This window comes from Drosophila ananassae, chromosome 2R (assembly GCF_017639315.1).
Source record: "Drosophila ananassae strain 14024-0371.13 chromosome 2R, ASM1763931v2, whole genome shotgun sequence".
In the NCBI taxonomy this organism is placed as follows: Eukaryota; Metazoa; Arthropoda; class Insecta; order Diptera; family Drosophilidae; genus Drosophila; species Drosophila ananassae.
This window is the reverse complement of record NC_057928.1, coordinates 20715518-20738206: the sequence shown is the minus strand read 5'-3', so window position 1 is coordinate 20738206 and position 22689 is coordinate 20715518. Positions and strand designations below refer to the sequence as shown.

General features: G+C 44.9%; 5 protein-coding genes and 1 pseudogene across 11 annotated transcripts; 5 read left to right on the top strand and 1 right to left on the bottom strand.

The window, feature by feature from the left end:
• The first annotated feature begins 312 nt into the window (after nt 1-312).
• On the top strand, nt 313-4325 carry LOC6507938 (possible lysine-specific histone demethylase 1). Its single transcript, XM_001956613.4, has 4 exons — nt 313-535; nt 831-2402; nt 2461-2999; nt 3068-4325. The coding sequence occupies exons 2-4, from the start codon at nt 856-858 to the stop codon at nt 3667-3669; spliced, it is 2688 nt and encodes an 895-aa protein (XP_001956649.1). The 5' UTR covers nt 313-535; nt 831-855; the 3' UTR covers nt 3670-4325.
• A 1447-nt stretch (nt 4326-5772) lies between these two features.
• Nucleotides 5773-7260, top strand: LOC6507939. Its single transcript, XM_001956614.4, has 2 exons — nt 5773-6641; nt 6706-7260. The coding sequence occupies exons 1-2, from the start codon at nt 5859-5861 to the stop codon at nt 7207-7209; spliced, it is 1287 nt and encodes a 428-aa protein (XP_001956650.1). The 5' UTR covers nt 5773-5858; the 3' UTR covers nt 7210-7260.
• Nucleotides 7254-16294, bottom strand: LOC6507109 (probable serine/threonine-protein kinase yakA). Of its 7 annotated transcripts, none has more exons than XM_032454535.2 (11): nt 16159-16294; nt 14305-14986; nt 12894-13850; nt 10677-12186; nt 9621-9799; nt 9213-9524; nt 9005-9142; nt 8696-8945; nt 8354-8637; nt 8111-8293; nt 7254-8050 (listed from the first exon to the last, which is right to left on the bottom strand). In XM_032454535.2, the coding sequence occupies exons 2-11, from the start codon at nt 14932-14934 to the stop codon at nt 7970-7972; spliced, it is 4524 nt and encodes a 1507-aa protein (XP_032310426.1). In that variant the 5' UTR covers nt 14935-14986; nt 16159-16294; the 3' UTR covers nt 7254-7969. The 7 variants fall into 7 exon arrangements, with proteins under 7 accessions (XP_032310426.1, XP_032310425.1, XP_032310428.1 ...); XM_032454534.2 differs by lacking the exon at nt 16159-16294 and adding an exon at nt 15630-15766; XM_032454537.2 differs by lacking the exon at nt 16159-16294 and adding an exon at nt 15630-15766 and having other exon boundaries at nt 12894-13766.
• On the top strand, nt 15857-19115 carry LOC6507941 (probable deoxycytidylate deaminase). Its single transcript, XM_001956617.4, has 3 exons — nt 15857-15980; nt 18288-18681; nt 18745-19115. The coding sequence occupies exons 2-3, from the start codon at nt 18292-18294 to the stop codon at nt 18943-18945; spliced, it is 591 nt and encodes a 196-aa protein (XP_001956653.2). The 5' UTR covers nt 15857-15980; nt 18288-18291; the 3' UTR covers nt 18946-19115.
• On the top strand, nt 16690-17848 carry LOC6507940 (clathrin light chain). The gene is made up of 2 exons (XM_001956616.3): nt 16690-16857; nt 16964-17848. The coding sequence occupies exon 2, from the start codon at nt 16975-16977 to the stop codon at nt 17650-17652; it is 678 nt and encodes a 225-aa protein (XP_001956652.1). The 5' UTR covers nt 16690-16857; nt 16964-16974; the 3' UTR covers nt 17653-17848.
• A 1648-nt stretch (nt 19116-20763) lies between the features above and the next one.
• On the top strand, nt 20764-21658 carry LOC26513705 (annotated as a pseudogene).
• The last annotated feature ends 1031 nt before the right edge of the window (nt 21659-22689 follow it).

The window sequence follows — 22689 nt, the reverse complement described above, 5'->3', positions numbered from 1 at the left end:
AAGCTTTAGATTATTTAAAATTTAGATTCTAAAACAAAAAAATTATTTTTCTTAACGGTCAGTAGCTGGTTTTTAAATAATGCTTGCAGTGTGACCAGATGTAAAAGTTGTCTGCTGCTAAGCCGATAGTTATCGGTAGTGCGTTTATTCGATTTCCGATAGAAAAATTAAGTAATATATATTATTTTGTAAATTTTATAAATAAGCAACGGAGAAAAATTTAAATTAATAATCAATAAATGAAAACCTTGTGAAAATGGGGGCGAGTTGAATGATTTCCATTTTTGACCAATTAATAGCCAAAGGTGGCGGGAAAATATCTAAGCTTACAACACTGTTCATTTCCCCCCAGCTGATTGAAAATCTGTAATAGAATAGGACAACATTTTGGGAAAACTAACGTAAAATGAAAAGCATCACTTGTGGCAGTTGAATTAACAACCGAATTAATTCACTTTGTTTCGAAGAGTCGAGCGGGATATCAGGCGAAGCAGAAAAACGTGTACTACAAATTCCTGGCGGGTCTATAGGAAGCGTGAGTATAAATCCTTTCAAATAAAATGGATTGTGCGAAAACCGTGGAAAGCGATTTGTTCAATAAACCGGGATTTTCAAAACCAGTTTAAGCGATAAAAAAAATCGCCAGCTAAGTTAGTGGCTGTACAAAAAAAAAACAAAGAATTACCGGCCAATGTTGCGCTAAGACAAGCTTTCCAATCAACTCTATAGATGGCGCCATCACTATCGCCGATTTTTGATAATAAAAGCGGCAATAAGTTGGGCATTATTCCGAACAGCCTTTGTTTATCAGTCTTCTATTCCTATTTTAGATCATAAATATCTGGTTGGATCGTGATGAAGCCCACCCAAACCGGGGGAAGTGGCACCAAGATGTCCGAGCCGATCGAGTACGTGACGCTGATAAGCGACGACTCGGACGGCGAGCCTTCGCCGAAACGGAATGCTCCTCCGCCCGGCCACACCTCCACCGCCGCATCCTCGACCGCTGCCCAGAAGCAAAAACCGGTGCCGGATGACGATTCGAATGATGCGCCCGCTGGCAGCACCACAGCCGGCGACGAGCGGCGCACCAGTAGACGCAACAAGCCCAAGGTGGACTACAGCAACCGACAAGGTGGCAGCGTCGAAAATGCCAATACTGAAAAGTCAAACACGGCAACTGTATCCGGCAAAGATCAGGTCGATCGACGCAGTCAGAATCAAACGCAGGCCCGCAAATCGGAGGCGATATCCACGTCTGTCTCCGGGCAAGCGGCAACCAATCCGCGACCGTCGCAGAATGGCGACTCCAAGGAACGGGACGTTGGCACGCCCACTGTCCTTTCCGGCCAGGAGGGCGCCGTCTTTCAGTCCCGGCTGCCCTTCAGCAAGATGACGCCCAACGAGGAGGCCTGCTTCCCGGACATCAGTAGATCTGGTATTCTGGGCCATCGCGTGTTCCTCAACATTCGCAACAGCTTGCTGCACATGTGGGTGGACAATCCCAAGGTGCAGCTTAGCTACGAGAATGCCATGAAGGCGTTGCCGCCGCCCTTCGACAGCGAACCGAGCCTGGTGAGGCGGGTGCATTCGTTCCTGGAGCGGCACGGCTTCATAAACTTCGGAATCTTCAAAAGACAGCGGCCCATTCCCACCAAGAAGCTGGGCAAGGTGATTGTGATCGGTGCGGGAATCTCGGGTCTGGCCGTGGCCCAGCAGCTGCAACAGTTCGGCATGGATGTGATTGTGCTGGAGGCGCGGGATCGGGTGGGCGGACGGATCGCAACGTTTCGCAAGAACAGCTACATCGCCGACTTGGGCGCCATGGTTGTGACCGGGGTCTATGGGAATCCCATGACCATTCTGAGCAAACAGATCGGCATGGACCTGGTGCCCATACAGCAGACCTGTCCGCTCTACGGGCCGGACGGAAAGCCCGTGGCCAAGGAGAAGGACGATGTAATCGAACGGGAGTTCAATCGACTTCTGGAGTCGGCCAGCTATCTATCCCACCGCCTGGACTTCAACTACGCTGGCAACTGTCCAGTGTCGTTGGGGGATGCTCTCGAGTGGATCATCAGCATGCAGGAGATGCAGGTGATGAACAAGCGCGCGGTGCACATGCAGGAGATCATTGCGGCGCAAACGAAAATAATCGAGCACCGGCAACGGCTCAAGAGCGTCAAACAGAACATTGCCAACCTGAAGACCGAGCACCAGGCGCTGCTCAAGCAGCCCAAGCCCAAGGGAACAGCGAACGCTGCGACATATGCGCGTCAGGAGTTCAATAAGAGGAACACCCAGATCAAGCTGGAGGACACGATGAAGCTCTACGGTGAGCTCCACGAAGAGGACAAGCGGTTAGAGGCCAAACTGCGCGAACTGGAACAGAACCGACCCAGGTAACCCTCGCACATTGTGTCCTCAAAAATACACTCAACAAAATTTCAATTTTTTCAGCGATGTGTATCTCTCCTCCCGCGATCGACTCCTGCTGGACTGGCACTTTGCTAACCTAGAGTTTGCAAATGCCACCCGACTGAACAACCTCTCGCTGAAGCACTGGGATCAGGACGATGACTTCGAGTTCATCGGCCATCACACCACCGTCCGCAACGGGTATTCTTGTGTTCCAGTGGCGCTAACCGAAAATCTCGACATCCGCGTCAACAGCGCCGTCAAGGAGATTAAATACGGAACGAATGGCGTTGAGGTCGTGGCGGAAAATCTGAAAACCTCCAATTCCCTAATGTCGTACAAGGCGGATCTGGTTGTGTGTACTCTGACCCTGGGTGTTTTGAAGTTGGCAGTGGCCCACGAGGAATCCCAGCAAAGCAATACGGTTAAGTTCGATCCCCCGCTACCAGATTGGAAGCAACAGGCTATCCGGCGACTAGGATTTGGGAATCTGAACAAGGTTGTCCTCTGCTTTGATCGCATCTTCTGGGACCCCAATGCGAATCTCTTTGGGCATGTGGGCAGTACCACGTCCAGCCGGGGTAAGAATCCATACTACAGAGAGTCGGAAAACAGAGATTTTATAAAAAATTACAACTGTTTGTTGCAGGAGAAATGTTTCTATTTTGGAGCATTAGTTCTTCGCCGGTTCTTTTAGCTTTGGTGGCTGGAATGTCCGCCAATATCGTGGAGAGCGTGACGGACGACATAATCATCGGGAGATGTATGTCCGTGCTGAAGAACATCTTCGGGAACACCTCTGTGCCGCAGCCCAAGGAGACGGTGGTCACACGATGGCGCAGCGATCCGTGGGCACGTGGTTCTTACAGCTACGTCTCCGTGGGTTCCTCCGGCAGCGACTACGATCTGCTGGCCGCTCCAGTGATTCCGCCCACATGCAAGGAACCGGAGGGACTGCCGCGCTTGTTTTTCGCCGGCGAGCACACGATACGAAACTATCCGGCAACTGTGCACGGTGCCTATTTGAGTGGATTGCGGGAAGCGGGACGCATTGCGGACTACTATCTCGGCTATCCGGAAGGCACGCCTCCCGATATCGGCTATTCGGTAGCGGAGGCGGCCAATTCCGTGTCCGTTGGGAATGTAGTGAAGTTGAGGGACCTCTCGCCCAATCTCTCCGACTCGCCGTCGTCCAAGAAGTCCGAGGAGAACTCAAGTTCAAACACTGCCGACTCCGCGGAGCTACAGTAATCGTGTCTGTGGTCGTGGCTCTGGGTGCTCAGGGCTAAGCTAGACTTATGTATATACCTAAGACTACTCCATCGCATGTGGACAACTATGGATAGTTATAGTCGAAAGCATTATTTTATTTAGAGTAGAGATCTAAGAAGTTAAGAGAATCAAGAGAAGGGAAGCAATTACACCGAAAAAAATTAATTATGTAATAGTTTGTCTTTGAAGTAACTCAAGAGCATATCACCCTGAGTTATGTAATTTATTCAAGCCATTCGAACGGTCTTTAAGTTAAAGTTAAAGGAATCCCAGCATAGTATTTTAGAAATTCAATTCCCACAACTCTAATAACCAGTATAATATTTATTTTTCATTTTTTAGTTTACTATTTCCATGTAATGTAATTATTATTTTGTATATTATTCATCAATTATTGTAATATAGGGTTTAAAAAAAAAAAACATTTCAAATTTAAAATTCAAGCTTACAGTTTGACATTTTAATGGGAATCTCTCAAAGAGCGAAGGAGTATAGGGCTTTGTGGGAACTCCACCATACACAAGCAAGTAATTTAGTTTTATTAAATAAATTGCAAGTTTTTACTTATAAATTTAGTATAAAAAACAATGCTGTTTTGTATTATAAAAATTTCAAATAAAATTTAAAGAAAATCGAAGTGAATCTAAGCCCAGTATACCCCTCGGGAGCAGGGTAGCAGAAAGCGAAACTATATTTTGGGTCTCTCGGGCAGTTGGGCAATCGCAGCGACGTTTTCAAAATTGTGCCAGTTCAATGACCCTCCTCCGAATGGCAATGAAAGCCAAGCCCTAGCCATTGAAAGCGTTTGTAAGAAAAGCTCAGTCCGAAAAGCCCTCTATATTAGAGGGCATTAGGACTCTCTATATTAGAACTCAGATTAGATCGGAAACGATCGGTAGGTTCGGGCGGCAATTCGCGAGCTTTTTTGCAAACAACGTGCAGTCCTCAAGTTCAATGCCCGATATGCTGCTACTACCTGGACATCGCCGATTTTATAACTAATTTCAACCCGTAAAGCTTCCAAAGTTGAAGTTTTTTTCTTAACTATCTTTGTGTGTGTGGAATGGCATGCACATTAGGGAAGGTGTATTAGAAATGAGTTAGATGAACGAATGTTTTCATGAAAGTATGCATGGCCTTGAGGTGTCAATGACCTTTCTGGCGCGAAGCAACTGACGCGCGAATTTCAAAATAGAACACAATTCAAACTGCACTATCATTTATATAGTTTATTTCAATAGTACTGCGAGTGTTTGATTAACCTAGTCCCAATAGACAGAATTGATAGAAATTTTGGTGATTTATAGAAATAGTATATTACTATCTCCTAACTGCGCAACTAGGCGAATGCGTAATTTTCATAAAAATATGATTGGAAAAATGCTGATTTTATTCTTTCCGTTAAATAATTTTAATAATTACTTACTATTTAATATAAATAAATATAAAAAACACTCTAAAATATAATTTTTATATTGTATACAATAATGTATATATTATAGAAATAATATAGAAATATTACTCTCTTCTAACTGCGCAACTAGGCGAATGCGTAATTTTCATAAAACAATGATTGGAAAAATAGTTTTTATTCTTTTAAATAAAAAAATAAACTATTAATTAATATTTAATATAATAAAATATAAAAGACTCTATGATTTTTATATGCCAAAATAATACCATAATAATAATAAAAAGTATTTTTGAAATAAAAAATGTTCAGCTTGTAGGGGAAGTCCCAGAAATGGTTGGTATTCCCTACAAAGCTAGAAGAGTTATAATAGAAGTATATAGAGTTAAAAAAAACAATAAGTTTTAGAAAAATTATATTTGATTTCAATTATTTAACTTTTAAACTTAAACTTTAAATACTTTACTTAATATCTTTTGTAACTTAAAAGCATCTTTGATACTCTCAAAAAATAATGTTTTTAAAACTGAAAAAATGAAAGAAATACCAATAGAAGAATTTCTAATCTAAAGGATACTTTCTACTCCAATATCCATCCCGTCATGTGGTAATCACCATCATCGCCAGTTCAGATAGTGCCAGGCATCCGTCAAGCGAGCTTTCCAGACGGCCTCCACTATAAAAGCTGGAACTCTTGCCTGCAGTGCCTCAGTTGAAAGACAGCTCTCTAACAGTACTATTCCCAAAAAAAACCACAATGAGCGAGACCGAGCTTTCGAGTACCGTGACGCGGGCGTTACTGGATCTCTACCAACGCCACCACGCTCCGTTGGACTCCCAGCCGATGGCGGGAGTTGGGGAAAACGCCTACGGCCAGGTACTTCGGGTCAGCTGGCCGACGATTCCCGAAGCACCGTCGGTGGTGGTGAAGATGGCGCCAAAGAACGAGGCGCGCCGCGAGCATATGCATGTGGTGGACTACTACGCACGCGAGGTGTTCATGTACCGAGAGGTATTCCCCATATTCCGGGAACTTAATCCGGACCACAGCATCTTCACTGTGGCGCCTGCTCTTGAGGCGAATGGTCTGCAGCCTCCAAATGAGTTTCTCATCTTCGAGGACTTGGCTGGAAGTGGATTTCGACCCTATTCCCGCTGCTCCATGCCCACCTACGACATTGTCATCTGCATAATGAAGGCCCTAGCCGAGATGCATGCCAGCTCCTTTGTCCTCCAAGCCAAGAACCCAGCCAAGTTCGAGGAACTGATCAGCCATATCAAGAAGGATAATTTGTTTACCGAAAACATTGAGGAAGTAACCATAGAGTTTGGAAAGTTTCAGCTGAGGAAGACCAAAAAGATGCTGGGAGCATCGGATGGAGAGCCATCTGAAGTGGCAGCCATGCGCGAGGTACTGGATCTCTGTGAGAAACACTTCAAGGCCCTAGCTCTCTACAGCGTGGACGGGAAATCCCAAAATCCACACTCTGTTATATGTCATGGTGACTTCTGGAACAACAATATCCTGTATAGATACGAGGTACACTGAACTCCCTTATCCTTTAAATTCTAATACTAAATAGAATTCTCTTTTTAATCCGTAGCCCAATCATGATCAGCCCGTGGAGGCCAAGCTCATCGACTTCCAGATGTCCCGCTATGCTCCTCCAGTCTTGGATATAATCCACTACCTGCACACCTGCACGGAGAAACCACTGCGAGATGAGCACTTTATCGCCTTTATGAACGCCTACCACGAGACTCTTGGCCAGAAACTGAAGTCCTGTGGCCTCCGCATCGAGGAGATATATCCTCGCAGTATTTTCAACCGGCAGCTCCAGCTCTACGGGGTGTATGGCCTAATTATGGGCGCCTTCTCCTTGCCGTTCTTCGTTTCCAATGCCAATGAGGTGTTGGACATCGACACTGTGTCGGAAGCCATCAAGGACCTCTCGGAAACTGAGGCGCCACAGTACCAGGACCTCATTGAAGAGTTCGAAATGCTGAACGAACGGACGCTGCCCATATTTAAGCGGAGGATGGTCGGCATAGTTAAGGATCTGATCAAGTATAACATGACCGAGCCACTGTACAAGTTCGAGGCCTAACAAGGAGCTTCAGTATTCAAAAAAATAAACAATTTCGTTACCTGTTTAATATTATTAGTTAGGCCTTATTAATGATCTTTTTTTTCATATTTATTCAGGGAACTCTAAGATTCTAATCAATCACAACTTAAGTTAAAATCCGCATAACGTATACTTTAAATATGCCAACTAAGAATACAGCAATTAAGTCTGCGTAACTCAAAAGTAAAAACTAAATATTTACAATATTTTGAAAGTTATTGATAATTACGTAGTTAGGATTTATACTCTACGGGTTTGTCAACCACAATTTGATTGTTTGCGGGTTCATTAAATGGGCAGATTCTCCATCTTCCAACAGACTTCGTAAAACAATTCATAATTTAATCTTTTGAAAACAGAATGTAAGAATGCAAGCAATATCAACATTAAATGGATTTCAATTCTCATAAAACTAAAAATGAGCTATGGGTAGTACTTCAAATTTCATATTTGATATATAATGAGGGGCTATAGCTAAACGTATAGCTATTTACATGGCATGCATTATGCACAGTCCAAGAATAGACTTTATCTTTATCTTAAGGCCTAATTAGTACAATATGTGTCTTTCTCTAAAAACTAAGCATTTGCGTGTCATCTGATTTTTAATAAAATAACAACTCATTGAGTTTATTGCAGCGATACGTGGGCTTGGCGTTCTGTTTCCTAATGTCCAGCACTTGGATTATAAATGAAGTGTCAATGTGGATGAAAAACTCATGACGAAGGAAGGAGACCTTTACTGCATAACCTCGCGGAAGCGCTTCTGGCGCTCCAAACTCTCCACCTCGGCCCAACAATTGCGCATATTGCGGAAGAGCTGCAATGTCAAAAATCGGATAAATATTATATATAGGAATATAGTATCTTAAGAACCTACCTCATCTATCCAGTTATGTTCGGCCAGCAGATCGTTGAGAATCTCCGTGGAGGTCTTTCCGGGGAATTGTTGCTGTTGCTCGGTCACCCTCTGGGAACAGTTGATGAAGAGATTGTACTTCTCGTGGGCAATCTTGTGGAAGAGATCGGCTCGTGCAGCACAAATACGGCACAAGACAATGTCCTGAAATCAAATATATACAGTAGTTTAAGCATTAAAGACAAATAGCGGCAAATATAGTACCTTTTCGTAGGCAATTCGCGGATCGACCGGTATGGTCTGCATTGTGTTGGGATTATACGGTTCTCCAAACAGTAAAAATCGCACTGCAATGCCCGGCTGATGGCAACCGGCACAGTTCTTTTGGGTGAGATTGTTCTGCTCCCACTCGGAAAATACATGGCACTTGGGCCAGGTCTCAATGGAGGAGATGGTGCTCCGGGTCCAAGGAGTGATGGCCAGCAGCTTACGCTTACAGTTTTCCATAATGGTGTCCACGACCCGAACGCTACCCAGAAAGTAGTCGTCTGGAAAGGAGATTCATTTAATATTTCTTATATTTTATGGATTATGATTGAATCTCACCCTTTTCGCGCGTAATTTCTGAAAAGAAACTGGGATCGAGGGCTTGCGAGATCATGGTCTGAATATATATCTCAAAGTTGTCCCTGTAGGAGAGATAGTCTTCCATGATCTTCTCGATGAACTGCTCGGTGTCATCGGCGAGCAGCTCCGAACGCATGAACTCCACAATTGTTTCGGTGTGGGAATGTAACTGCATGCGCACCGGCGCTTTGAGGTAGAGTTTCTTAGTTTCGAGATTCCAAGATGCGTACTGAAAAGGGGGGAAGGATACTTCAATTATTGGACAGATGTACTTGAGATATAGCTCACCTTCGACATGTTGTGATAGAAGGTCTTGCCGTTTTGTCGGAATGGCTCGTATTTCTGCAAAATACACTTCGAGTCCACTTGCCAGATGGTCGGCCAATCATTAACGAGATCCGAACGCAAAACTATAAAGTCCCCAGTCTGCAAGGCAAGTTCACTTATATTAGGTGGTGCTACAGGATATACTGACTATGATGGAGCGACTACCTACTTTAAAGTTCTCCGAGTTAGCTGAGGCTCCCGACGATGCACTGGCATAGCCCACATCCCCCACTCCGGCCAGGTTCTGCTGCGGATTGTAGCCAGAGTCGCCGCCACCGGCAAGCTGTTGCACCTGCTGCTGCTGCTGTTGCTGATGATGCTGCTGCTGGGCGACCTGCTGCATCTGTTGCAATTGATGGTGTTGCTGCGGCTGTTGTTGTTGTTGCATTTGTTGGGGATGTTCGTAGGTGTTCTTGCGGGGTGTGCCCTTCGAGCGGCGAGCCAACTTGCGCTTCCCATAACCCTTGCCGGCATCATCGCTCTGAATTGGATCGAAGGAGGTGGGAGGAGTTTTGGGATTTAGTTTTGGGAAGTTAAGGAAGTGGGAGTGAGATGATGGTGTCTCTTCTGCACTTACGTCTTCCTCTTGCGGAGTCCATACTGGATCCGTGTCCGAGTCGGTGAACTCGTCCTGCTCATTAACGTTGTTACCATCGCCAACTGCGGCGGCACTGGAATTAAGGAGCATGGCGTGCATGCTGCTCTGCTTGGCCTTGCGGGAGCATTGCTCCCGACGCGGCGGCACACTCAACGGGTCTGTGGAGAGCACAAAATTGGGTTGGTTAGCTTTAGCAACATTAGACAGGGGTAGGAGGATACTGGACAGGATACTGCCTCAAAATGGTCAACACCCTTCGCCCTCCGCCCAAAAAATGCAAAAACACAAACGGAACGGAAGCTACAACGACAACAACAACCATCCAAAACAGCAACACCATCTTCCTCCCACGCACCAGCACCAGCAGGATCATCATATTCCAGCAGAATCATGATCCTTTCTTACAAATAACAAATAATAAAAAATACACAGTTTATTTGGGTTTTTGAAAATTAATAATATTTGTTCTTCTCGATTTCATCTCAAAAATACTTTTATACTTTTGTTCATGGGATTCTCCTTTTTGCGTTTTTTTGCATTTTGCTTTTGCTTTTTTTTTTTTTTTTTACTTTTATGCATTATTTTTTTTAACTTTTATGTTTTTTTTTTTTTGCTTTCTTGCTCTTTTAACAATTTTAAAAGTTAGCATTTTTTCCGTTTTTTTGTCATTATGGTTTGTTTATACAATATACACACCGTCCTAGTCGGTTTCAGTCGCTGGTCTGTCGCCTAAGTCTCCGTCTCACTGTCCCTGTGTCCGTGTGGTGTGGGGTGGTGGTGGTGCTGCGTGGGTGGGTGGATGTGGGTGCTAGTGCTGCCATGGCCACAGCAGATTTATAAAGTGATGAGGATTCGGCGCTGGTGCTGGCGTTGTTGGCGTCGTCGTACTAGAGTTCGCATTCGCAGTATTCGCATTCGAGTTAACGCTTCCTGATGTGTGATGGTGATTGTTGTTGTTGTTGTAGTTGTTGCATGGCGTGGAAGTAGCGATAGTGGAGTGCTTATTGGTACTATGCTGTTGGTCAAGTAACATACCTTGACCGGCTGCCAATTGAGCGCAATGTTGTTGGACAAAGTGCTGGCCGCTCATCGACTGCTGTTGTTGTTGTTGCTGCTGCTGCTGCTGTTGTTGTTGCTGCTGCTGCTGCTGGGCGTACGGCCGGAAGGCAGCCTGATCCCCTGGCTGTTGGATGACAGATGACGAGGAGGGTGCTGATTCCGCGGCAGCTGCAGCGGCCACCATATGCGCATGCGGACGCTTCTTCGGCAGGATCTGCGTCTGTGAGAGTATTTTGATGCGATGCCCATCATCGCCCACAAGTCCTGTCAGCCCATCGACCGCCTGGCCCCCATCCCCCGCCGACTGGGGGGCCTGCGATGTGGCCGGTTCGTCGCCACCGCTCCCAGCTCCCTTACCCCCTTTCCGCTTGTACGGCGCCCTCGGGTAGTTCAACTTTCTGGATGGCTTCACAACTGGCGGCGGATCATCGTCCCGCTCCCCCTGCAGAAACTTCAGATAGCTGTCCATGAACTGCGTCTTCTTCTCCCCGATCTGTGTGCCCACACTGACGGGCTTCGGGGCAGCGGGACTGTAAGCGGGCGTTGGAGCACTGGCGGCAGGCGTTGATGGCGCGGTCACTGTACCGTGACCATGTCCGTTCTGGGGACAGGGCGGCTCCGGGGATGGCGTCTTGTTGGGATTGCGGATGCCGAAGTTGGTGTTGTTGGTCGAGGAGTTGGTGCCCCGACCATTGCTGGAGATGGAATTGGCGTAGCCCTGCTTCGGAGTGCTGCTCGTATCGGCCAGAAAGTCCAGCTCCTCCTCGATATTCGGGACGATCACCTTGTTACTGGCCGCCGCAGCAGCTGCTGCCGCCGCCGCAGCTGACGCCTCCTCCTCCTGCTGCTCGGTCTTCTCCTGGCGCTGTTGCTGGGCCTGCTGTTGAGCCGCCTGCTGCTGCTGCGTGTAGGCCTGCTGGTGCTGCTGTTGCGTATAGGCGGCTTGCTGCTGCGCCTGCTGCTGTTGTTGCGCCTGTTGCTGTTGCGCCTGCTGCTGCTGCTGCTGCATGCAGGCCGTGTACTGGGAAGCGATGGGCTGGGGGAAGGCTGGATAGTATTGCGCCAACTGGGTCAGATGCGACTGGGCCTGGGACGACTGCAGATGGGCCGGTTGCGGCAGGTGTTGCTGCTGTGCCGCCGCCTGTTGCTGCTGCTGTTGTTGCTGGTGCTGTTGCTGCTGCTGCTGCTGGCTCTGCTGCGGATATGTGGGTATGTTGATGGTGGCCGCTGGCGACACAGACGCCGCATTGTTTTCCGTCTTGAGGGGCGTGTTCCACTTGCTGTTGAAGTCGTAGTACGTATTCTGTTGCTGCTGCTGCTGCTGATTGTGCTGCTGCTGCTGTTGCTGTTGCTGCTGCAGCTGGTGATGTTGCGGCTCCTGGGGACTCCGTACGCTGCCATAGTCGCTGCTGGTCGGTATGAGCGTCTTCTTCGGCTGCCGCTTGCGTGGTGTCTTCGCAGGCTTTGGCGGCGGCTTCACCTCCTCCTGGAAAGAGACGAGGACAAAGGACAATAGTTAGCAGATGCAGTTGCAGTTGCAGTTGATGTTGCTGTTGCTGTTGCAGGAAGGACATGGACATGGCACTATTACTATGCTTATGACACTCGGCATAAGCTTATAGACATGAGAACAATTAGGAACAATTGGAGAACATGTACACCGGCTGGTTAAGGGTCTTCCTCTCGCGGGGATATATAATTTCTTAGCATAGGGGCGCGCTAGGTGCTCGGGTGTTTGGTTGGGTGATTGTGCCCCCCTAACCCCCCTTTGGATGGACATTGGTTCGTACCATTACAACATAACGTCACAGTTTCAAAGTGGCCACAGGACTTTAGATTAGAGCGTTAGTTAGCTGTTAGCGAAGCGAGATTAGATTGAAAATAAATGCTAAAGAGTGAGGCTGCCACCAAAAGACAAAAAAATAACTTAAACATGCGGTTTAATAATAAAAAAAAAGGTTTAAGGAGATATTTTACAATACTTTTCAAGAAATTAATTAACAAAAACATTTAAAACACAAAGAAACCAGTGTCTGTGATGGAAAAAAAAAGAGATATCAGAGTTTAAAGAGCAGTTACTGGCTTTTAATCAAAAAAAGATCTGTACAGGAAGTAACAAAAAGGATAGCAGTTCACAAAACAAATCAAAAACAAACAAATAACATACAGAAATAAAACAAAAGACATACAAACCTTCGGCACTACTTGAATCTGTGACGCTATGTTGCCCGCCGTTGCCGTTGCCGCCGCTGCAGCTGCCGCCGCTGCTGCTGCTGCTGCCGCTGCCGCCGACGAAGCTGCCGACGACACTGGCGACATTATCATGTTGGCCACCACATGCTGGCGCCGCCCCGCCTGCTCCTGCAGCTGCAGCTGCTCCCCATCCACCACGCCGGTGGTATAGAAGGTCTGCTTGATCTCTAGCCCGGGTGGCAGGTTGAATACCAGATTCTCTCCGCCACTCTCCACCGCAGCGGATGGCTCGCTGGCATAGTCCAGCTGGCGCTGTTCCTGCTTCACCTGCAGCTGAAGGACATTCTTAATGTCCTCTCCTCCTCCTCTGTCCTGGCTTGCTCCCTCCTCCAGCTTCGTCCAGCAGAGATTCTGCTGCTGCGGATGGTGCTGCTGCTGGAGGGTGCTTTGTATCACAGATGAATAGGCCACCGTGGTGGGCGGAGCGGCAGACGAGCCAGCGCCTGTTTCGGATCGCCTTTGGACCGGAGGAGATGCCATCGTCTTGTAGACGATGACCTGAGCCTGGGGCCCAGTGCTGACCACGTCCACGGCGTGTAAATTCGTGATTGGCGAGCCATCCGCCGAGCTCAATGCCGGACTGTCGTACTGCACCGGATAGGCTCCTCCACCGCCAGTGGGTGGGACGGCGACTTGGGGCCCGGGACTGTCGCTTGGCTGCTCTACAATGGTGGCCCTAAATGACTGGCCATCTTTCCGGGTCACCTTCACCTTCCTCCCATCGATCGTGTAATAGGTATCCGTTTCCAATTCCGTCTCTCCTCCTCCGACCTCCTGTTGCAATTGTTGCAACTGTTGTTGTTGCTGCTGCTGCTGTTGTTGTTGGTGTTGGTGTTGCAGGTGAATCAGATGAATCGAATCGTTGTAGGATTTAATATGCTTTTCCTGCTTAATCAGCTAAACCGCACCAATCGAAATCGAAATCGGAAAGTTTTTTTGTTTTTTTGGTTTTTGATTTTTTTTTTCGAATAGAGGCTAAGTGGTAAGCTTAAATGGTTGGTGGTCACTGGGTTCTCGGAGGGTGGGGGGGTGGTGTGGTTAGTATGCGAGAAATGCGATAGACACAGCGAGGGCTTAATGAGAGAGAGATGATGGTGGATGGCCTCCCCTAGGTTAGACTTTGGCGGGAGGAGGACTATAGCTCGAAAGGACCAACTCGGTCACTTTCTCAAAAAACAAACAAAATATTCAACATCTCTGATTACTTTATTATTCTTAGTTTTTTTTGGAAAATTAATGCAATTAATGTCCTTGTGATGCAATTTGAATGAAAAAACAGGGACCAATGATTTGTGGCAACAATGTGTGGCATAAACGGAGTCTAAATCTTGAAAGAAGAAACTAAACTCACCACTTTGTCGGCCACCAGATTGAGTTGCTGCTGGGCCTGCTGCTGCTGTTGTTGCGCCTGCTGCTGCTGCTGTTGCGCCTGTTGCTGCTGCTGTTGGGCCTGCTGCTGCTGCATCGCCAGGAAGGTATTGGATATCATGTTCGGCGTGTTCCAGGTGAGCGATGTGGACGTTAAAGCCACTGTTGTGGGCGAGGGCGAGGCACCGCTCGACGACGAATTCTCGCCATAATAATTCGAGGCCACATTATTGGCAACGGCAGCTGCGGCCGCCGATACGGCCGCCTGATTCTGGAACGTGCTGAGCTGCTTGTCCAGCGAACTGGGCAGCTGGAGCTGGCGGTGCGGCGTGCTCACCGCCGACGAGGCATAGTGGGCGGGCTTCGGCTGGACACTGGCTGCCGCCGCATGATGGTATATCTGCTGAAATACTGGATTATAGCTGCCGATGGGCGACGGTGGTACGAAGCTGCCACCGCTAGCCGCTGCTGCATTAAAACTGGCGATACTCGCTGCCGTAATGGTGGCCAAATGCGGGTGCTGGAAGTCGTCGGCGGTGCCCCCAGAGCTCCCGGCACTGGCGGGCACAATCCGATTATAGGCATACGACCATGGGCTGGAGTTGGGATCCATGGCGCTGGGATTGAATTCAACTGCTGCTGCTGCTCCTGCTGGCTAGCGGTAACTGCAAAGGGATTACATTTAGAGTTCGATTTTTTCTTAAATAATTTTTCTTAATTAATTTAAAATATTAAAAAGTATATAACTTATATACACTAAAACAGGTGTTTATTTTTGTTCTAAATTATCAGAAATATTCCAGAAAGTCCTACATCTTGAAGATACATTTTTTTTTTGCACTTTTTATCCCCCCACCTCATTCTGCTTCCCTTTTTTTTTTTTGTATCCCTTTTAGCCACGCTGCGCTTGGCTCCCCCTGCATAATTTTGGCGTCTGTATTTTGTGTCTTGGCGCTCGCCAGAAAAATAACCCGCCTTTTAGGCTTTTTTCTCTTATCCGAGAGCTTAGATTGGCTGTTGCACTTGAGTACCGTTATTAGAGGTCATCCAATTGCAGGGATAATATTGTTTTCGTAATTTTTTTTCTGGTTTTTTTTTTGGCTAGGGATATTTTTTCCGTTTTCCGTATTTTCCTACAGCACTTTGCGCTTCTACATACATACATATGTATATGTATCCATACACACAAAAACACACTCACACACACACACATGCATACACCGACCGTCACACACACACGCACACACACTGGGCACATATACACGCTCATAGGTAGATGCGTGCGTGTTGGAGGATTGTGGCACTAACTTGTCGTCGTTATAGATTTCGGATCGAAACAATCTGGCTGCTTGGGGTCAGCATTCTCATCACATCGGTTTTTGAAAGGATACTTTTGTATTTAATTTTGATTGCAACTTTTTTTACTGCGGTGCATAACTTTTTGTAGCATTCGCTCGCTCTTCCTCTTTCGAATCTCCAAAATGGCCGCTAGTGAACCACTGGTTTCTGCTGCCAATGGTTCGCGTAAATAATGCCACTGCGAACTGGTTCACCGCTCGCGGGAGTGTTTATTGTTTGTATTTGTTTCGCCGTCATCGTGTATTGTTCTCCTTTGGAGTTTCCATTAGTTTAGCTCTGTTCTATAGTCAGTATAAGTAGGTAAGTGAATAACACATATTTCAACTTGATGCGAAACTTGTTCAAGGATAAACACAGAATTCGCTTTTCACGTGCAATGCGCCATTGTCAGAAGTGTTGTATAAGACTACACTTAGAGCTGCCGGCGATCAATTTGCGAAGCTGCCACTTATCATAATCAATTTTCGTTTTTATTTACGTTTTATGGCGGCTGTTTAAGGCACATTTAGTTGTGTATAAACAATATAATCTCCCCTCTGATTGGCGAGGTATGCACCTATCCAGCGGCTTGCTCAACACTGTTTCACCAGAACTAGTTCTTTTGCTAACCCAGTGGTCAATTTGCTAACTTCGCTGAAGTTTTTGCAAATATTTGATTGATATACTTATGTTAAGAATGTAGGAACGTTCCTTTTAAATTTTTAATTTATATTACAAAGACATGATTGGAGATAAGGCTATGGCCTTATCCCATCTATCGGGATCAATTCGACAATATTCAAATTAAATCCCGCGTTAGACAGCACTGTTTCGAATAAACTAGTTGGCCTAAAAATACTATGTTCGTAATGCCGAGTTTCTTTTTCCAGGAATTTCTTTTATTTTTAAGTTTATAACTTTAAAATATATAAATAAACAAACCATATTTGATTTCCAACAAATAAAAATAATTAAGAAAACAATGTATCGATATGCAACTCCACCCACTCGTTACTCAACACAGATTGAACCGAACCGGTTCGATATTCTGCTGTTTTATTGTTGGTTCACTTGCTAATGACAGTCATTTTACGTATTCATTGCTAAAAGAAAATTGAAAAAATATATTTTTCCGAATTTCCGGTTAGTCATCCGCCCAATCCGATCTTCATTTAGAGCCAGCCAAATCAAACGCGAGGTAAGTAGGATCGAATTGCGAACTGCAGGCGGAAACAGCTTGAAGCTACTCTGCGTACGTGTAAATGGAGTGAGACGCCCACTAAATCGCAATCACAACATTTTAGAGCACATCGACATGGACTTCGGAGACGATTTCGCCGCCCCCAAGGAGGAAGTCGATCCCGCCGCCGAGTTTTTGGCGCGCGAACAGTCTGCCCTCGGGGATCTCGAGGCTGAGATCACGGGAGGCTCCGCCACATCCGCTCCAGCTGCCACAACGGACGACGGATTGGGCGAGCTCCTAGGCGGAGGAAGCAGTAGTGCTGGCGATGTCTTAGGCAGCGAACTTTCTGCAACGGGGGGCGCTGGCCTAGAGTCCTCAACGGGCAGTTTTGAGGTCATCGGTGGCGAGTCCAATGAACCCCTGGGGATTTCGGGACCCCCGCCATCGCGGGAGGAGCCAGAAAAACTGCGCAAATGGCGCGAGGAGCAGAAACAACGACTAGAGGAGAAGGACCTCGAGGAGGAGAGGAAAAAGGAGGAGTTGCGACAACAGGCCAAAAAGGAACTGGACGATTGGTTACGCCAAATAGGTGATTCCATCTCGAAGACGAAGCTGGCGTCACGGAATGCTGAAAAACAGGCTGCCACGCTGGAGAATGGATCTATTGAACCCGGAACCGAATGGGAGCGCATAGCCAAGCTGTGCGACTTCAATCCGAAAGTTAACAAGGCGGGCAAGGACGTCTCCCGAATGCGCTCCATATACCTGCACCTCAAGCAGAATCCCATACAGGTGCAGAAGAGCACCTAGGAGGGCACCCTGGGCGCCGCCGCTGATAGTTTTAATTACGTACTCGCCTAACCACAAATTGAGTTGAATATGAAATTTATTATTAAAAGTATTCGCTGTATATTCCAATTTATGATACATAAAATATTATTATTGCTGCTGAATCGCTGCGATCATCGTTTGACTAATGAATGCAATAAAGAACATGCACACAGTAGTCCTATTTTCCTTGACTATCAAATACCTATCATATAAAAGCATCAGGACATAACAAAAGTTAGGAAAAAGATCAAATGAAAAATAAATCTCGGAAACTAGGACACGAAATGTTTTTTTTTTCGATGGTATTGGGGTATTGGGGGTTTGTTTTTACAAAATATCGAATGTTTCCAACTGAAAAGCTTTCTTTTATTTAAGAATAAATATATTTCTCGCTGGTATACTGAAAATTGATTCATCAGCCGAATTGTTTATTGTGTTTGATAGCCTTATCGCTTATGTTTGATGCTACCAACACAATTCAATTCCTTATCACTGTTTTAATTTTACTCGCAGAGCAAGTGATAATATTAGCGATGTCAATGCGGGTTATTGCTTCAATGGGATTTAATTTCATAGTTTGGATGATTCATGGTTCTTTCCTCTGCCCTTTGCAGTTAAATGTCTGAAGAAGCGACTGTTCAAGGGATGGAGACACACAAGCGAATGAGCTATTTGCACTGGGACGACTACTTCATGGCTACATCCCTGCTCTCGGCCCAGCGAAGTAAGGATCCAGTTACCCAGGTGGGTGCCTGCATAGTGGACTCGCAGAACAGAATAGTGGCCATTGGATACAATGGATTTCCGCGGAACTGCAGCGACGATGAGTTTCCCTGGACGAAGGCCAAGAAGGACACGAAGGACTTTGACCCGCTCAAGGATAAGAAGATGTATGTGGTGCATGCGGAGGCCAATGCGATCCTAAATAGCAACGGTGCCACATTGACTGGAACGCGTTTATATACCACACTCTTTCCATGCAACGAATGCGCCAAGCTCATTATACAGGTATTTAACAACCTAATAAATCAGATATGTATGTTTTGTTTATTAAACAATCCCATCTTTCAGTCTGGAATTTCGGATATTCTTTATTTGTCGGACAAGTACGCGGAGAAGCCCACTTATCGAGCTTCACGGCGAATGCTGGACGCGGTCGGCGTTGGCCACAGACGTCATGTGCCCAAACAAAAACAGATTATCATCAATTTTGACGACATCCTGGAGGAGGATCCTAACTCTTCACTGAACCTCAACGACCTCCACTTGTGATATAAATGCCCAAATGGAACTTAGCTTTAGGTAGAACTTTCAAGAATGGCAAATCGTACTTTTAGTTTTGTGTTTTCTATGTCATTTTAAAATTGATTTTAGACGTGATTCGTTTGTCCCTTTAGAAAAATTTGTAACGAACCAAATAAATCCCAAAACGCCAATGATAATTTACTTTTCTCAATTATTTTATAAAAATGGGAGAGTGGATCCTATTTTCCTATTGAAAAAAACATCAGTTTTTGATCCGCTCAAGAATCTAATGAATACTGGCAAAGATATGGCCTCCGCCGGGGGCCATATAGTGGCTCCATGCCGTTTTATGGATTTTCAAAGGAGAATTTCTCCAAAAAATTTGATCAAAAATCTAAAAAATATTTTGTTCCCAGATTTTGATGCAGATTGATGGAGAATCAATTTACGAATCATTTAAGGTATTCCGCTCAAGAATCTGATGAATACTCCCAAAGATATAGCCTTCGCCGGGGGCCATATAGGGGCTCCATGCCGTTTTATGGATTTTCGAAGAAGACCCTCCAGAAAATTTGATCAAAAATCTAAAAAATATTTTGTTCCCAGATTTTGATGCAGACTGGTGGAGAATCGATTAACGAATTATTTAAGGTATTCCGCTCAAGAATCTAATGAATACTCCCAAAGATATAGCCTTCGCCGGGGGCCATATAGCGGCTCCATGCCTTGTTATGGATTTTCGAAGGGGCCCCTCCAGAAAATTTGATCAAAAATCTAAAATATATTTAGTTCCCAGATTTTGATACAGATTGAAAAATCTAAAAAATATTTTGTTCCCAGATTTTGATGCAGATTGATGGAGAATCAATTTACGAATCATTTCAGGTATTCCGCTCAAGAATCTAATGAATACTCCCAAAGATATAGCCTTCGCCGGGGGCCATATAGTGGCTCCATGCCTTTTTGTATAGATTTTCGAAGGAGAATTTCTCCAAAAAATTTGATCAAAAATCTAATAAATATTTTGTTTCCAGAGTTTGATGCAGACTGGTGGAGAATCGATCTAAGAATCATTTAAGGTATTCCGCTCAAGAATCTAATGAATACTCCCAAAGATATAGCCTTCGCCGGGGGCCATATAGCGGCTCCATGCCTTGTTATGGATTTTCGAAGAGGACCCTCCAGAAAATTTGATAAAAAATCTAAAAAATATTTTGTTCCCAGATTTTGATGCAGATTGATGGTGAATCAATTAACGAATCATTTAAGGTATTCCGCTCAAGAATCTGATGAATACTCCCGAAGATATAGCCTTCGCCGGGGCCATATAGTGGCTTCATGCATTTTTACGCATTTCTCCAAAAAATTTGATAAAAAATCTAATAAATATTTTGTTCCCAGAGTTTGATGCAGACTGGTGGAGAATCGATCTAAGAATCATTTAATGCATTCCTTCCAAGAATCGGATGAATACTGCCAAAGATATAGCCCTCGCGGGGGGCCATATAGTGGCTCCAAGCCTTTATATAGATTTTCGAAGGGGACCCTCCAGAAAATTTGATAAAAAATCTGAAAAAAATGTTGTTCCCAGATTTTGATGCAGACTGGTGGAGAATCGATCTACGAATCGTTTAAGGTATTCCGCTCAAGGATCAAATGAATACTTCCAAAGATATAGCCCTCGCTGGGGCTATACCAAATTTATTTTACCGGATTAAGATAAGACTACGGAGCCCTTACGAAGGTAAAAACGAAAAGTGCAATCTCGAATGAAGTATAATACGTCACAAATCGATGACTATTGATATAAAAAAATGGTTTGGAACACCTAATCAAATCATTTGAAGTGCATTTTTCGTAGCAAGTGGAACTGTAGAAGGTATCACAGGAGAAGTCCATTCGATTTACTTTCTTCTCGCCTCTACTGGTTAAATTTTGATCCATTCTTTTATTTCGAGTGTTAGCTTCAGCCTTTTTTCTCTATAAACTCTAAACTAAAACATGAGCGATACTCCAAGTAACTCTGGGCAAAGGAAGATTCCAAGCTGGGATGACTACTTCATGGCCTTCGCTGTGCTGGTGAAAATGCGAAGCAAGGACCCAGTTACCCAGGTGGGTGCTTGCATTGTGGATCGTGAGAACAGGTTATTGGGCTATGGTTACAATGGATTTCCTCGGAACTGCAGCGACTCTGCTTGCTCTTGGGCGAAGGGCACGTCGGATCCGCTTAAGAAAAAGAAACTGTATGTGGTGCACGCGGAGGCCAATGCGATCCTAAATAGCAACGGGGCCAGATTGACTGGAACACGTATACATATATACCACACTGTTTCCATGCAACGAATGCACCAAGCTCATTATACAGGTATGCATAATAAAATTATTAAATAAATAATGGAGAGTTAACTAAAACCATCTTGCAGGCGGGAATTACTAAAATCCTTTATTTGTCGGACAAGTATTGGGAGAAGCCCAAATTCAAGGCCTCAAGAAAAATGCTAGAAGATGCCAAAGTTGAGTTCATACGTCTTGTGCCTGAGCAAAATCAGATTAACATCGATTTCGCTGAAATCCTTAAGGAGGATCCGCGCTATGCAGGATCGAACTGAACAAACTGAGCAACCGACACCCGATGTCTTCGATCTATGAACGAATAATAAATTTTATAAATGTAATTGGCTATAAAGTAATAATGCAAATAAAGATATTGCTTTTTTGTGCGCTCCATTGTTCATGGAAAGAAAATGTTCTTTTTGGTGGGGGTTCCGATTTTCGGATGTAAACTTAAGCCATTCTACCAATTATAGACTTTCTACGAATGTACTGCAAGGTACATATACTTAATACTCAGAAAAAGATAAGATAAAGCTATTGGCTTCTAAAATTTGTAACTACAATTAATTGCGAAACTTGGAATAAGTTCTTTGTTCAGAAAACTTTTAACCTTCTTTTCAATTATTATATTTTATTAGATTTATTATTTTATCCGTTTATAATACTCACATTTACTCAGTCTGCAAATTAAAGCTTAAAAGCTATATGAAACAAAAAATTCTGGAAAAGTGCCATAACGTGACGAGACCTGACCTTTGTCTAGATTCTAATTTCAGGAATAAAACAAGCATACACCTCAATTGTTGAAAGCTAATTTAATTTGTATCATTGCGGTGCACCATTACTTTAATTAAGTAAGTCGCTTTTGAAGTTTAATGATAGGACTTGCAAAAAAAAAAATAGAAAAAATTCGCATGCAGACATTTTTAATACTGGACTCGGCAAAATGTTTATGGGGACATACACATTTAAATGGCTTTCCAGCACGAAGTAGATCCCACCTGAGTATTAAGCTATTCAGGTGAGTGTATGTGGCGTGCTAGCAACCGGCCATTAGCCCCGGAATATGCAAAATAGTGTGCAGCACCGGATGAGGATGCCAATAAGAACAGACCCGGGTTACACGCGACCTTTACGATATCCGCGAGTCCTTTGTACTTGAAGCTACAATTGTCCTACATATGCATCTGTTTTCACTCTTTTTGTTTTTTTGTCTTTTCATGTAGAATATGTCTTTTGGATCGAGAATTGGGCCATTCCTCCTAAAGACCATCCCCATAGACTGAAACTATTCCACTTTAAATAGAACCAGAAAGTGCCTTTCCTTCGCCAAAGTTTCTAGGAAGGTAAGTTGCAGAAAGACTAACAAACAACACTAATCTGGCGAGTTGGAGGGGCACCTAATCCTCAACGGAATCGGCATGTATCGGAAGCATT